Source organism: Acanthopagrus latus, chromosome 10 (genome assembly GCF_904848185.1).
Source record: "Acanthopagrus latus isolate v.2019 chromosome 10, fAcaLat1.1, whole genome shotgun sequence".
Lineage (NCBI taxonomy): Eukaryota > Metazoa > Chordata > Actinopteri > Spariformes > Sparidae > Acanthopagrus > Acanthopagrus latus.
Window position 1 is genome coordinate 4,829,859 of NC_051048.1, and position 15,055 is coordinate 4,844,913.

A 15,055-nucleotide genomic window follows, 5' to 3' on the forward strand; every position below is an offset into this window, starting at 1 on the left:
AAAGGAACATTGAATGCTTCAGGATACCAAAACATTTTGGACAATTCCATGCTCCCAACCTTGTGGGAACAGTTTGGAGCGGGCCCCTTCCTCTTCCAACATGACTGTGCACCAGTGCACAAAGCAAGGTCCATAAAGATGTGGATGACAGAGTCTGGTGTGGATGAGCTTGACTGGCCTGCACAGAGTCCTGACCTGAACCCGATAGAACACCTTTGGGATGAATTAGAGCGGAGACTGAGAGCCAGGCCTTCTCGACCAACATCAGTGTGTGACCTCACCAATGCGCTTTTGGAAGAATGGTCAAAAATTCCTATAAACACTCTCCTCAACCTTGTGGACAGTCTTCCCAGAAGAGTTGAAGCTGTAATAGCTGCAAAAGGTGGACCGACATCATATTGAATTCTATGAGTTAGGAATGGGATGGCACTTCAGTTCATAGAATGAGTAAAGGCAGGTGAGCGAATACTTTTGGTAATATAGTGTATGTGAACTAACCCAGAAAAGATTTTTTTGTGATTTTTGTGATCAGCGAGAACCTTACTGCCTTTGTCAGGAAAGTTAAGTTTTTACCTGTGTTGATTTTCATACAAATATAGGGAAGCATATCACTGGAGTAACTGCTAACTGCTGCTAACTGTAGCTGTAGCAGTTAGCTAGTTAGCTCGGTTACCCGTGCAGCTAGCGGTTCGGACTGGGAACTCAACTATTTTGATAATCTTAATTTTTTTAACGTTTTCACCTAAAATGATTACTTTCTAATTAATTCATGGAACTTTATGAAAACAATCAGGCATATTTAGGTTTATAAATCAAAATGTTTGCTTAAAAACACAATTATTTGTTCTTTTCCAAAAAACAAACACGTTTAATGCTTTAGGTTTGCGTTCGACCCGAGCTTGTCAGTATTTGACGACCTGGGGACGAGACTAAACTGTTGATCTTTCTCAGGGAAGTTCCATTTTGTTGCTTTAATTAATTACCGAGAAATTATGGATCCCTTATAGATATTCATGAATGTTGTATACGTACAAATTGATATTTATTGGATGACCGACTGGGTGACCTGTGGTGCCTCGTCCTAAAATGCTTAATTAAATTTTACAAATCCTATTTATAATGTGATCAGAAGACTTAGCAGAAATGTTTTTTGCAATCCTCAAACCAAAGGTTGTTCAGTCATGACTTACATCTTTACCAAACTTGCTTTGACAATTGACATATTTCTTTAAGCCAAGTCTTGACACATACCATGTCGTGAGCAGTTTAAACATTCATTAGATATGTCAATATAACAGACAAGCCAATGATCACACATGAACTTATCAACGAGACCTTCTGCTTTTGGTATTTTCTTTGCTCGATAACCAGGTCAGAGTTTATCAGGAACTGTCACCACCACTGTGAGTGATCAGGAGGCTCCAAATCCTCGAAATGGAAATGGATTTGAGCTTCAGATTGCTTCTCAAGAAATGAGCTTTTAAATCATGATAGCAGCACACAAACAGGTTTAATGATTCTGAGAAATACAATTTGCTTTTCAGTGTTCAGTTGCCTCACTGGAGACAAACAAGTTATGACTGCAGGTGGGTGGGATGTGTGCAGCTGGTTTTAGCATTCTGTTAGCCTTTCCCTGTGACAGGAAATCCTCCAGAGCATAGATCCCACACGTTTTCCTTCAGATTTAACCAAAAAAAAAAAAAAATCTGCCATGTGTTTTACATTGCAGTCAGCGCTCGGATCCATCTGCGCTTATTTGCTTAAACCAGATCAACTTCCATAATCGCTAAACAAAGCAACGCCAGCGCGACAAGGACAACGCTAGAGGCCATTTCTGCGCCTGCTATTTTGATGTCGTGCTCAAGTTTTACATTTCAAGTGAAGCCATCGTCAAGCATTTGTGTTGAGAAACATCTCAAACCTCCCATGAGAAGCGAGAATGCTGCCATCGATGCCAAGTCGACCATTTGCCAACTCCTAAAAGCTGAAGAACCTGTTTGCGATCTAAACTGATGGGATTCTTTGCTACTATTATGTCGTTTCCAAATACCTTCGCGAAGTTTGGAAACTCCTTCCTTCATATGAGAAGGTCAAGGTTATGACTTATACAGGCCTTTATGACATTTCAGAGAATATTTTGTTCTCTTCCTGGGAGGAACAGTAGAGGAAAGACTGAAATTTTGCAACTGGCTCAAGGGTTGGCAGTGGCAAGATGGTCTGTCAGTCCACGACTTTGGCTCTGGACTGACAGACTATCAGTTTAACAATCAGTTAGATTCATGATCCCCAGACGATGAACCCTGATGACTTCATCACTTTGTCTAGCACGGCTGCGGACTTTCAGCTTTGTCCCAAAAAATGTAAGAAACACTGTGTGGAAACAAGAAGCCTTTGTGATTTCAGTCTAAAAATAGTCTTTTCACCCTTTTAAAAGCCTCTCTCAGTCACAATCTAGATGTTTCCACACTTTCCCTTCTTACCCATAATATTTTGGCAGCAGCAAGGCCAGAGATCTTTTTTTCTTCCCCAGTCAGCGGAGAAGGACAATCCTAGATCGGACTCATGTTTTCATAACATTCATGCAAGATTTGTATCTCCTCTGCAAGAGGCCAAGACATCCAAGTAACTATTTCTGGAAACAGGCTTTCAGTCTCTTTTTGCCAAACAAGTAGAGTATGTTAACATTTCTTTGGAGAGTCTTGGTGTGCTTCATTTAGATTCAGACAACTATAAAACCTCAAATTAAGCCAAAGAGCCGACGTTGACTTCTTTCAAAGGCCTCTCGTCCTGATGCAGATATAAGTCTGATCAATTTGTTGATGAAGGTTCTCAGTCACCCAGGTCGTAGTAAATCTACGTGCTGTATCGTAGGCAACTGGACTTATTTCAGTTTCTTGAAGACATTTAACTTCTCACCCAAGAGGCTTCGTCAATTCTAACAAACTGGAAATTTAGCTGGCTTTTAAACTCTGTGTGGGAGTGTCCTTACAGAGTCGTTAGGGCCACTTGTGGATTGTTGACTTTACCGGCCTTCATGTGGGTTGTTAGGTGAGCCCAGGTGCGAATGGTTGTTAAGGCGTCTGGGGAGAGATCCTTTGAGGACAACAATGTAAACATCTTGTCCAGAGAAGACAGATGGTTTGAAAGAGGAGAAAAGGAATCCGTCTATGTCAGACTGGAATGGCCGTCTTTGAATAGAGGAGGTGATCTACAACATTACTTATCACCCATGTACAATGCAGTGCTGAGTTCCCTCCCCAGACAGCTTAACAACCATTCATACCTTCGTTGAATTATCATCCAAAGCTAAAAGACAGCTAGGATGATGTCATAAAGTTGCTGTAATCTGGTAATCAAGCCAACATCTGCTTTCTTAACTGTGCTTGCTCCAACTTTTAACGGACAAAACCAAAAGGAAAACGACAGCCGTATTCAGAAGTCACGGACTGAAGGGAAGCTTTGACCGCCTGCCCGACAAGTTCATGATTTCACCTCTTTTCCCACAACTCTTCATGTTAAGGTTTTCCATTCAGCACGCTGCCGACAAAAGCCAAATCCACGCTCACTGGTTGATTCATTTATTCATGGATGACCTGCGATCACACACGTCCAAGAAACCTTACGAGCTTCTAATGAGGCAGTGTTGTGTTTTCAGACACTAAGCCAAAAATTAGCTGCAGTCTGGAGCTCAGTGTAGGAGCTGAGGGAAGTGGAACATCAGCGATAATGTTTTTGTGGTTGTTTTTCTGATCGGAGAGGGCAATGATGATGGGTTTTCAATTTTTTTTTATCGAAGGCCAAAACCACACGGTTGGGGAGACATGAGCGAGACAAAGGGACGGCCAAAAAACCGAGGTTTACGGAGGAGGCAACTGTTCTGGAACTGGATGGAAAGACAGCGCAGAAAGTAGTTCACTGGGTTTTTAATTAGTACAGAAATGAGAGCTGACAGAGGGACTCTTGTTACTGGGCCGAAATACTGATATCAGAGAGAGAACAAGAGTGTGTGTGTGTGTGTGTGTTTGAGGGAAAACATTGGAGTCGACAGTCTTTTTCGGCTGACACTAACAAGCCCTCCTTTTCGTGCCAGGACCGAGATGTGTCTGCCGGTTCCCAAGGTTAGATCACGTTGGACCGGCTCAGAACTTTCCGTCCGGTCAGCCGCTGACTGATCAGGTAAACACACACAAACTCATGCACACACGGATCCGTTTTCCCTACGATACCATTAAAGTCTTGATTCATTTTCTTCGTGGTCACACAAAGATTATGCGGAGATTCAGCACACATGTTCTGGCTCGGCTGGACATGGTTCGATTCAGGACATCAGCCCAGTGTGGCGGGGAGATGTATCGCCGTTACCAGCCTGAAGGAGTGTCTTTAACTGGAGACCGCCCCGGCTGTAAAAAGTCTTCCTTCCCTGCACTATTATCAAAAGCTGCTAACAAATACCCACTAATCGGTGATTAGAGATGTTTCATTTCCTATAAAATCTTCACAATAATTGTCAGCCGTTATTTAGGTATTTAAAAGCTCCTATTATGAAGCAGCAAGATCAGGACCCACCACAAGTCCTGAAACAGCTGAAAACAAACACAATAAAAGTTTATATTAGAAGCAAAACGAGAGCCTCCTCCTCGTACAAGAGTCTCATAAAAAAAATCATGTTTGACGGGGCAAAGGGAGGTTGTTACGGGTTCATCCTGAACGTGGTTTCACTGATAATAGAACCGTAAATTGGTGCAGCGTGGTTCGACTCAAGTGCTGATGGAAAAGCCCCAGTAGTAAACCAGTACTGACCTCATCATCCAATACTGGATCTCAGACGTCCATGTTGGTTTCATAGTCGCTCTTTTCAAGCAATCACTTTCAGGAACATTCGTTTGCCAGCTGTTGTGGTGGCTGCAACTAACAATTACTGTAGTTTCATTATTGACTGATCTGCATGATTGTGTTTCTCTGGTAATTGTTTAACAGTTTGGTCTATACAATGTCAAAGACAGTGAAAAATGACCATCTCGAGTTCCTTACGGCCAAAGCAACGTCACTGCTTCGTCCAAAAATTGCAACAGATTCAATTTGCTCTCACTTACAACGAAATCCTTGTAAGTGAGAGGCTGGAATTTGGAAATGTTTGGCATCTTAGCCCACAAGACCTAAACGATTTATGTGGAATAGTTCGACTGATCATTTCAGCTGTAGCGGTGACACAGGAGAAAACAGTATTTGAGGGAGTTTGTGATATGACTAATGGTTTCCAGGGCAAATTTTTCCTGGAGTGCTGCTTTCAGTGATTTCAGGTTTTTTTTACAGGATGTGTTTAGCACTTTCTCTCCTACTGAATAAGAGTGTGTGATGCCTTAGAGCTGCTGAATGTCATGGAATTTCAGTAGAATTTGGTCGGAGAGGTTTGGAGTCCCAGGATGTTGTATACAATTTCAATATTCTGGGAGAAATAACTTAAAATAATTTAAAGGCTCTGCATTACTTCAAGTCATGAAAAACCCTTGTAGAGCATGTTACAAGCACAGCGCTACCTTTACAGAAACCTGAAAATCCATTTTCTGCTCTTCACGTCTTCGAATGTCTTCCTTTTCCTTCTTTTGTCCCCCCCTCAGCTCCCCAACAAACTCAAGGTTTAGCTGTGGGTCCACTGGACGAGATCCAGCAGCGTCTTTTTCCGCCTCTCTTTTGATATGATTCCTGTATAGAAAGTACGGGGAAGGATTTGGTTTCCATATGATGGGAGCCATATGGGACTCGTACGGTGGAGGTCGGAAATGAGGGAAGACGGATAGACGTTTCGTCGTAGGAGGTCAACGTGGAGCTGAACTTCCACTCTGCAATTTATATACATTACATTACTGTAACCATCTGTTTGCTAGTAACACCATAAACTGTAAATCTGGAGCAGACATTTTTTCTTTTTTTTGATCAGACCTTGTGAGCACTCATACATCGGCTCCATTACCCTGCAGAGTCAGTATTATTTAACAAGAAGGCCTCATCTAGTGCCAACACACTCATTATCATGTTCTTAAAGACCAGATTATAAGCCGTGTTTGAAGGTGGTTTTACATCAGATTTAATTAATATCATTATAATCCAAATGTGGTTCTCAAACACTCGGGTCTTGTTTTAATGGAGGTCCAACACTGACTAGCAATAAACTCAATTAGGACTTTCAGAACTACAAATCAGCCAGACATATTTTTTTTCTGTATTACGTTGTGTGAAACAAACAAACAAAACTTTTAATACAACAAGTTTTGACCGATAAATGATTGTTCGGACCAAATAAGACATTTTAAGACGTCACGATGGGCTTTGAGAACACAACATGGGCATTTTACCACCATTGATTGATTATATGACAAAAAAATCATCTATGTATTTGTTATTTTTGCTTTTTATTCATGGAAGTCTTTCCCATTATTCGAAAAAATGTGGACAAAAATGCAAATAACACATGGTACAATATTTATGACAGATTTGTCGGGTTGCTTAAATAAACACTCACATTGTGTTTTTTTGTCTACAGAAACAAGATAAAAACACAAAACTTACTCTTATCAGGTTTTTTTTTTCATAAACACACCGTCAAATTACTTACTGTGCGTTATCAGGCTGAGATAGTGTTTAACGCAAACTGATGTGACACTGTAGAAAACAGAGATTCAGCTGACTCAGCAGTCAGCGTGCCATAAAGATAGCACAGGCTGCAAACATCTCACTGCTCCCAGGAGAGTCCAGCGTTCAGCAACACAGATTTCACTCTGCAGACTCGGCAGACGTTTGAAAGGCGCTTCAGTTCCCTGGAAACCTATGAGCGGCATTTATCAGCCCTTTATGGCCATGTTGACCGAGCAAACAGAGTGATAACACACAGCACAGCAGCTGTCACACACACTCACACTCACACACACAGCTGCAGCCACGTCCTAATGAGCATTCCAACGTGGGAACGTAAATATCCTGTTTTCACGTGTCGCGCTGTCGAAGACCAAGGACACGAGTGTGTCTGTATATCTGCTCTCTAACAGATGACATCATGTACAGCAGCACACTGTGTCTGATGCCTCTGCTGCTGCTGTCCCATCTCTCAACTCTCTCAGCGTCACTCTTTCCTTATTCTGAATGATGATATGTGACGTAAGATTCATGTTTTCATTGTTTGATACCTTCAGGCCTGCTATCATTTGATACTTACATCATTGTAAGTCTTCTCTGAGTCATATTAAGAGAAACACTTCAATGTTTTCGAAAATACGCTCATTCGCGTTCTTCCCGAGAGTTGGACGAATAGATTGATACCAATGACATGTCTGTTCGATAGCAACCGGTTAGCTTAGCTTAGCAGTCAGTTAGCTTAGCATAAGCAGTGGAGAAACTAGGGGAAACAACTAGCGTTCACCCACCTTCCAGCACCTCTAAAATTAGCTCTTGAATTAGCACATTGTATATCATATGTGTTCTTTAATCTGTAGGGAAATTATAGTTGTAGAATAAATGGTATGATTTGAAAATGTCTAATCTGAAAATGGCCACCATATATATGATCTTGTTTCTGCAGACGCAAATTCCAAAAATGCGGAATTATTTCCTGAGCGTTTACAAGTTTATGCATTTATGTATAGAAAACTACAGGATGTACGATTTGTTGGTGTAGTACTCGTTATCTAACCCTGTGCTGTATGATAACAAAAAAATCACCTGACATCTTCTGCGATACAGTTTCAAGATGAACGTGACGTATTTGTTGATGCTAGAATATCGTTTGCATCCATGAATCACCGTCATCTTTATCTCCTTCCGTTGTCACTTTCACCTCCCAGGCCCACTTTCCCCTCGTCGCTCTCTCTTCCCTTTCATCCTTTCCTTCCCTTTCAAGCCTTCTGTTTCATCCTCGTCCAAAGACACAACACTGTGTCTCAGCGAGCCTCCTGAAACATGTGAGTGTTTCTATCGCGCCATCAAAGCAGAAAGTTTCTTTTTTTATGATCTTAAAAGCAAAGTGTGTCGTGAAGATCCACTATCAGCTGCCTCATGCTTGAAGACTGCACTGGCCAACACGTCTGATAGATCACTTAGTTGACTTCATTTTGGCCTTGTCATCAGTGTTTAGCCTCACAACTGGACGAGGCGAGAAGCGAAGCCAAAAACATCTTCTTCCACTGACAGAACGTGCGTTTACATTAATGTGCATTACGCCTCTCGTTCGTTTTTGCGCGTTACACCCACGTAAACGCCTCGCGTCACTTTGGAGAGGTGCCCAGGGGGCCTGTGGGGATGTGCGCGCACATATCGACTACCAAGGAATCGGTTCACTTCTAAACGCCTGCCTCGTGAAAGAAAAATACAACTGCATGTGTCACTCTTCAAAAATCCGCCCACCCCTTGTGCCACCACAACCCCCCTCGAGCCCTAAAACCGACTGTAACTCGACTCTGCGACGCGGAGTTGAACCATAACACACAGAGACGGAGGGAGACGGGAAGGTGTGATAGAGCGAGAGGAGAGGGAGGGAGAACTGTGTGTCTTGGCCATGGAGTCTGGCGTGGGAGGTTTCTATTAGTTGCTTTGGATTAAATGAAAATATTTGCAGTGAGGGGATTTGATTTGACTTGAAATTGGTCACCGATGAGGAACTGCGCATGCACCTGTGTGTGTGTGTGTGTGTGTGTGTGTGTGTGTGTGCTTTTGTTAAAAGGTCAAAGGTCGAATATCTATCTCCCACACACACACATGTACAGAAAACACGGTCCTGTCCAAACTTGCCCACCCGGTGACACCGAGCCCCCCGCGGTGCACACGTGTTGTGTGTTTTCCATTCTTGTCGGGGGGCATCCACTGATTCTTTCCACTTCCCTTTTTCAACTTTGACCTTTGCACAAATAAAAACATGATCCGGTGTGAAACTCAGGGGTAAATATACAGCAGATCCACGTACGGATGGAACAACTGGGCCGGGCGGTTCTATACGGCGCTATAGGAGGTTTGTGTCAGGAATATCTCGGCAGCAACAGCTGAGGCTGCACATGGAGGCCGGATTGAGAAACAGCTCCAGAGTGGGAGTGAATGGAAGTGACTGATAATGACAGGCTACTGACATGATCAGCACGCAGCCAGCTGAGTCAGTAGATCTGCAGTTTCTGATTTGTGGACCGATGGTTGTATCATTTTCTCGTCCTTTGCTGTATCCAGGCTCTGATGCCTAATCCAACCTTAAATCTGACTGCGATTCGAATCTGTAAACCTAAAATTACTCCCCTGTGTTTCTCCGTCAGCTGGAAAAAAAAAAAAGTCAATATTTTGGGGGATTTTCTCCTTCTGTTTATTCCCGAAGGGCGTCTTGTTATCGCCCCAGATAAAAAAAAACCCTGAGATTGTACGCGCGAAAAAACACGCGCTTAAATCGCACAAACACAGATAGAAAAGACCAAAATTGGCAATTTTTTGGTGGCTAAGCGGACCACACACTCATCTACACACACACACACACACACCGTACGTATACACTGTGGGCTTCGTCTGTGTGAATCAGACCACACACACACACACACACACACACACACACACACACAGCCACACCGGGTGTATTGTTGCATGTAAGGGTGAGTCAGAGCCTATCAGTGAAACCAAACAATAATAAAGTGGACCAGTGAAGTGTGAGGAATGGAATGCCAGTCCCACACACACACACACACACACACACACACACACACACACACACACACACACTTAAATCCCCCAAAATTCCCCCCCAAAACCCTAAAATTTCTGTCAAAAATACACCCGTGTCGCTGTCATGTGGAGGCTCATCTGATCCACATCAGGGAAGTTTATGAAACATGTGGAGTTTAATCGAGTTTTGATGCGGCCGTACGAACTCTCATATGGTTTCACCCGTCCAGCCCAGACTTTCATCGGCAGAGATAAAAAAGATTAAATCTAAAGACGCCGTCGTATGAAAGGCATTAAAGTCATAAACCCCCGTGTAGTTGATCCCAGCTGTGCGAAAATAAGCATACATGACGTAGTGTCAAGCCTTTAAGATGTCTCTTCTATGACCACTGAACTGTAAATAAAGATTATTAACTCTCATGCTCGTTCATTAAACATCTAACAACCAGCAAGCAAAACACCAACAGAGAGCAGATTTCTAAACAATTTATAGTTTGTACTCCCGTTTTTGAATGAGGATCAGAAAGTCTTGACCGCGTAAGGCGCCAGACAACCCTCACAATCCTCGCTTGAACATGGATAGCAAACTTTTCCCTTCCTTTACATCAGAAACCACTAGGCCTGGGTTAGGGAAATGATCTTGTCTTGGCTTAAAATACCTGGTTTTGTTGCTACAAACCCAGCTGAAAAGTGTCCCGACAAACACTTAAAGAACCAGTCCAACAACAGGTCTCTCACTTGGCAGTCGTCTTGTAGAAGTTTTGATATGAAACGTAACTGTGGTTTGAAGAAATCTTCCACACTACCTACTGAGAAAGTCTGAAACGTCAGAGATGGTGGTTGGATAACATATCCTACTGATTCCCTCACGAAAAACCAAGCACAGCTGAACTGGGGGGAAGATGCCAGAGAATACCAAACTTTCACCCAATTTGGTTGCAGACGGACCTCTAACATGCATGAAAATGAGGATATCATGCTAATACAAAGGATTACCAAGAAAGGTTAGAGGTTAGCCAAACATTAGATATCAAACTGACAGCATCACATTAGGGATTGACCCGTAGAAGAAGCTGTTGTTGTAGAAGTAGAGCGATGACCTTTGGGAAATGGCTGTTGTAAAGACTTATTTTGGGGCAAAGTCACCAAACTTTCTAAGACGTCTTTGTCAGACTTGACTGGCGACTCTATACTTCGCTCAGAATAACTTCCTGGGTCGCCTGTAAAGACTTTGGCGGACGTTGTTTTCTTTAGCGCATTTCTTCAAAAATGAAAGCAAAGCTACGACTGATGATTCTTCTCATTGTGAATTAATCTACGGAGTATTTCTCTGATTAATTGCAATCATTGTTTGGTCGGAAAAAAGAGTCTATGAACCAACTTTCTTGAGCCCAAGGTGACGTCTTTGAATAACTTGTTTTGTCCCACAAACAGTCCAAAAACCCAAAGATATTCAGGCAATGATCAAAACTGATACAAGCAGCAGAGCCTCACAGTGGAGCAGTGATGTTCGCTACCACTGAAAACCAGAAACCAACCCAGGCCGGAACGGCTAAAAAACCCCCACGAATCCGGTAACTTCCGTATTTATGTGTTTGTTTGTGCCTGACTGCCGCAGCCCTGAGGCGACACCGGAGCATTCCTCGCTGTGCGCCGCTCATTGTTTCAGACCGTCTTTTGTCCTCGCGCAGGCTGGCACCGGGGTGTAGCCCTGCTCGCGATTCAAAGCCGGGCCTGTCTCCCAGATTAAAAATAGCCGGCCTCCGCATGAGAACCGGGGGATTCCCCACATACATAGCTCCGTGTTTTTCATTCCGTCTCTGTCCAGTATCATCTCGGGAAAAAACTGTTTCTCGTGCGACTTCCTGCCACCTCAGGGAAGGAAGACCCAAACCCGACCCATCTATCAAGACTTAAACGCGCTTTTGAGCTGTCTAATAAATAACTATATCAGCTCATTATCTCGTCAACAAAGTATACAGTGCTCTGCTCTGATCCGACTCTGCTGATAGTGCTGTTTCTTGCCAGTGTGTAAATTGGAAGCAGGCGCAGCTCCGAACTCTCGTATTGTGTTCCTCTCATGACAGCATGGCCATAAACCACCAAGATCAAAATGTTCAAAATGGGGGAAAAAACTGAGAAATAAAAAAGGATTTCTGACTCAGAAACTGACGTCGTTGTCTAAAAACGACCACACAGGCTGACGTGTGAATTTAAAACTAGAAGTAGAGTCGAGTTTGATCGACGGAGACTCATCCAACATCATAAATGTTAGAGGGGGGAAAAAAAACGCCTTATCTCAAAATTCCTGGATCTGGAAGATCTCAATCTGGATCCAGACCCAAAGTTTACTGGGTCTATTCTGGGCTGAGTAGCTGGAAACGGGTTCAGCAGTTTTTATGTAATCTGAGACACAAAAACCAAAAAACAAATGCACATCTGTCCGTTAACCCTGATTAAGACTCTCCAAGACAGATGTTGCCCCACTACTGCTTAACAAAAAACAGGGCAGTTTAATTGAAAGACACAAATATCTAATTAGGAAAGAAAATACCCTGTGCATACCCGGCAACGTGGAAACAGACAGCTTTCCCCTCGGTCTCTGGCGTTTTCAGGAGCTGCTGCGAAAACAACTGGATCTCTTCCCATTTTCCCTTCAGACTCACAGCGAACAACAACGCCTGACAGAAACGTGACTTTGTTCCTTAGTTAGAAGACGTGAAAGCGGCTGAAATGGAGCCAGGCGTTCATTCACAACTATCAGTTTTCTTCCCTCTGCATCTGAAAGAGGAAATGTTGGGTAGTTTGTGCTTGATGGAGGTCCTCGCCGGACGCACACCTTGCACAACTCATCGCCTCATTTCGGACAGAAAAACCTGGAGAGCGCGACTCGCCTGTCACCTCCCTGCAGAGTTCACCGGTTCCTCTGACGGAGCAGCGTTACACTTTAAACCGGCCTCTTGCTGGGATTCATTCATCCTGTAATCTTTCCCCCTGGCGTCCCCGCAGATTATTTCTTTTTAAAAGCCAATATATAAAGTTTCCATGAAGCCACATGAAGCATCTTCTCTCCCTCTGCGGACCACGTATGGAAAACTTAAATCCCCATGTATCAGGCAGGTGGAGTGTTTTTGTTCGACACGCGATCCGTTCAGAGAGACAGAAGGAGGACAGGGATGAAATAATGGATCTCCACCGAGAGGCGCTGAGACAATATGAACCTCGGTCGGCTGATAAGCTTATCGCTGCCGTGTTTTATGCCTCCCTAGGAAGGTAATGAGTCTCTCTGCTGGTAGCTGGACGGGTTCACCTGCAGCTACACAGCTCCGCTCTCAGCTGTCGAACTGGTCGCACTGGTGCGCCTGATTTACTGTCGGTGAATACCAGGTGCAGAAAATAAACCATTTTAATTTGGCTTTCATAACACATCATGTGAACGTCTGTCAGGAAATGGAAAGACCGGTCGACCGTGGTGTTTTTAATTTAAAGTACATACAGGAAAGAAATGGTTTAAAAACAAACCTCTGAATCTCAGGCGCACCAGTGCAACCAGTTAGATTTTTGGGTGCATGTTTAGTAAAAAAAATAGTCAACGAGTTAATCTGCAGCAGGATAATACATCGTGCCACAAAGAGCAAGGCACCAGACTCATTCATCACACCTGGTGCTCCTCCTGTCCTCCGTCCAGCTGCAGCAGCACATCATTCAGGATTCGCCCAACAAAACATTGTATCTTAATTTCACAACACATGATGGAAATGATTGTAAACAGGAAATAAAGGCTTTAGATCACACGGAATAAGAACTTGTGTTAACCCCAGTGGTCCTCAAACCTGCCCAGCTGTGAGCTCTCTCTGCAGATTACATGTTAAAATACCTTCACTGCGGTGCAACAACCCTGCTGACTTCAGCAGGCAGAGCTCACCTCGATCACTGACCTGCACATGTCACCTCTGCGCACATCTGTAAGCTGCTCAGAGGCGATTTCACAGACTATACATCTCCTGCTCGTTAAATGGCGGCACTGTTTCTCTTTCAGACACGCAATTTAAGCCGTTTAGCTCGCTGAAAGCAGGCTGCTCGCTCCCCTCTGCCTCGATTACTCGTCATTTTCTCTGGTTTAACGAGTTCAGTCAGGCGAGAGCAAAGCGCCTGACAAGCCAGACGCAGGGGCGAAGTGCGCAAAAACCGCTTCCAGGGGTGAATTACTCCCATAAATAAAAGGTTTTACAATCCTTCGTTAATGTTTCTCTCGGACTTGCAGGAATTGTGTACAAAACACAACTAAAGTGTAATAAAAGTGTAACTGTGACCTCCAGCGGGAGTCGTCTCGCCCCAGCTCCGTGCGCCAAAAGCGTCTTTTCCGCACAAAACTCCCACATGTGGCACAAAGTAGCAGCAGGACAGCTCTGAAAGTGACCGAGGAGCGTCTCTTACCTGCGATATGGACATGTTCAGGTAGAGAAAGAGCCCCGTGGTGGAGGCGATCTGCAGCACCACCACCACGATCACCACCATCGCCACCCACATCTTGGACGGCGCTTCCCGGCGCCTCGTCCCGCTCGGCCCGCCGGCCGGGACCATCATGTAGGTGGTGGACTCGCTGCTCACCGATCTGAAGTAATCCTGGTGCTGCTGCTGTGCGCTCGGAGTGGCCATGGCATTCCCGACGCATGAGCAGACCATAAAAAACACCAAAGAGGAAGCGAGCAAAAAACCCAAAACAACAACAACAAACAAGCAAGCAAAGCAAACTCCACAGAGTCGAGCGAAGTGCTGGAGCAGAGTTACGTCTCCATGCGTCCGCTGCCAGTGGGGCTGTTCAGTCGGAGCTCAGCGGGGAGGACGAGGCAGAGGGGGGAGGAGGAGGAGGAGGAGGAGGAGGAGAGACAGAGGAGCTGGGAGTTAAAGTTTGGATCTGTCCATGTCTGCTGCGTAAAAACGAGCGACTGAAGCTGCTGGAGGTGGCAGCGGTGGACTGATGGGCTGCGACCGAGAGAGAGAGAGCAGAGGAGGAGAGGAGAGGGGGCTGGCTTAACCTCTTCATCACCCTGGAGCTGTGGAGGAATGCTCTCTCTCTCTCTCTCTCTCTCTCTCTCTCTCTCTCTCTCTCTCTCTCTCTCTCTCTCTCTCTCTCTCTCACGCCCTACAATAAAAGCACCAGCATGAAACATGTTTACCCCATTTTTTTTTTTTATCCTTATCTGCTCATGCCTCCTTAAAAAAAAGTAGCTTAAATTGTCATTTTTTTGGTGCTTTTGCAACAGATTTCAAGTTGAAATAATCATTCAGGAGATCTGCAAATTCAGAATATATTGTGTATTGATCGACACTGTGAAAAATGTAGAATTTCAGACCTTTTCTTGACAGA

At 44.1% G+C, this 15,055-nt stretch overlaps 1 protein-coding gene across 1 annotated transcript in view; it reads right to left on the minus strand.

Moving 5' to 3' along the window:
• tnfsf10l (TNF superfamily member 10, like) overlaps positions 1–14,752 on the minus strand; it is a 59,006-nt gene extending 44,254 nt beyond the window's left edge. The window contains exon 1 of the mRNA XM_037111045.1: positions 14,122–14,752. Within this exon, the coding sequence (XP_036966940.1) occupies positions 14,122–14,370 (249 nt within the window). The 5' untranslated portion in view covers positions 14,371–14,752. The remainder of the gene's footprint in view (positions 1–14,121) is intronic.
• Between the last annotated feature and the right edge of the window lie 303 nt (positions 14,753–15,055).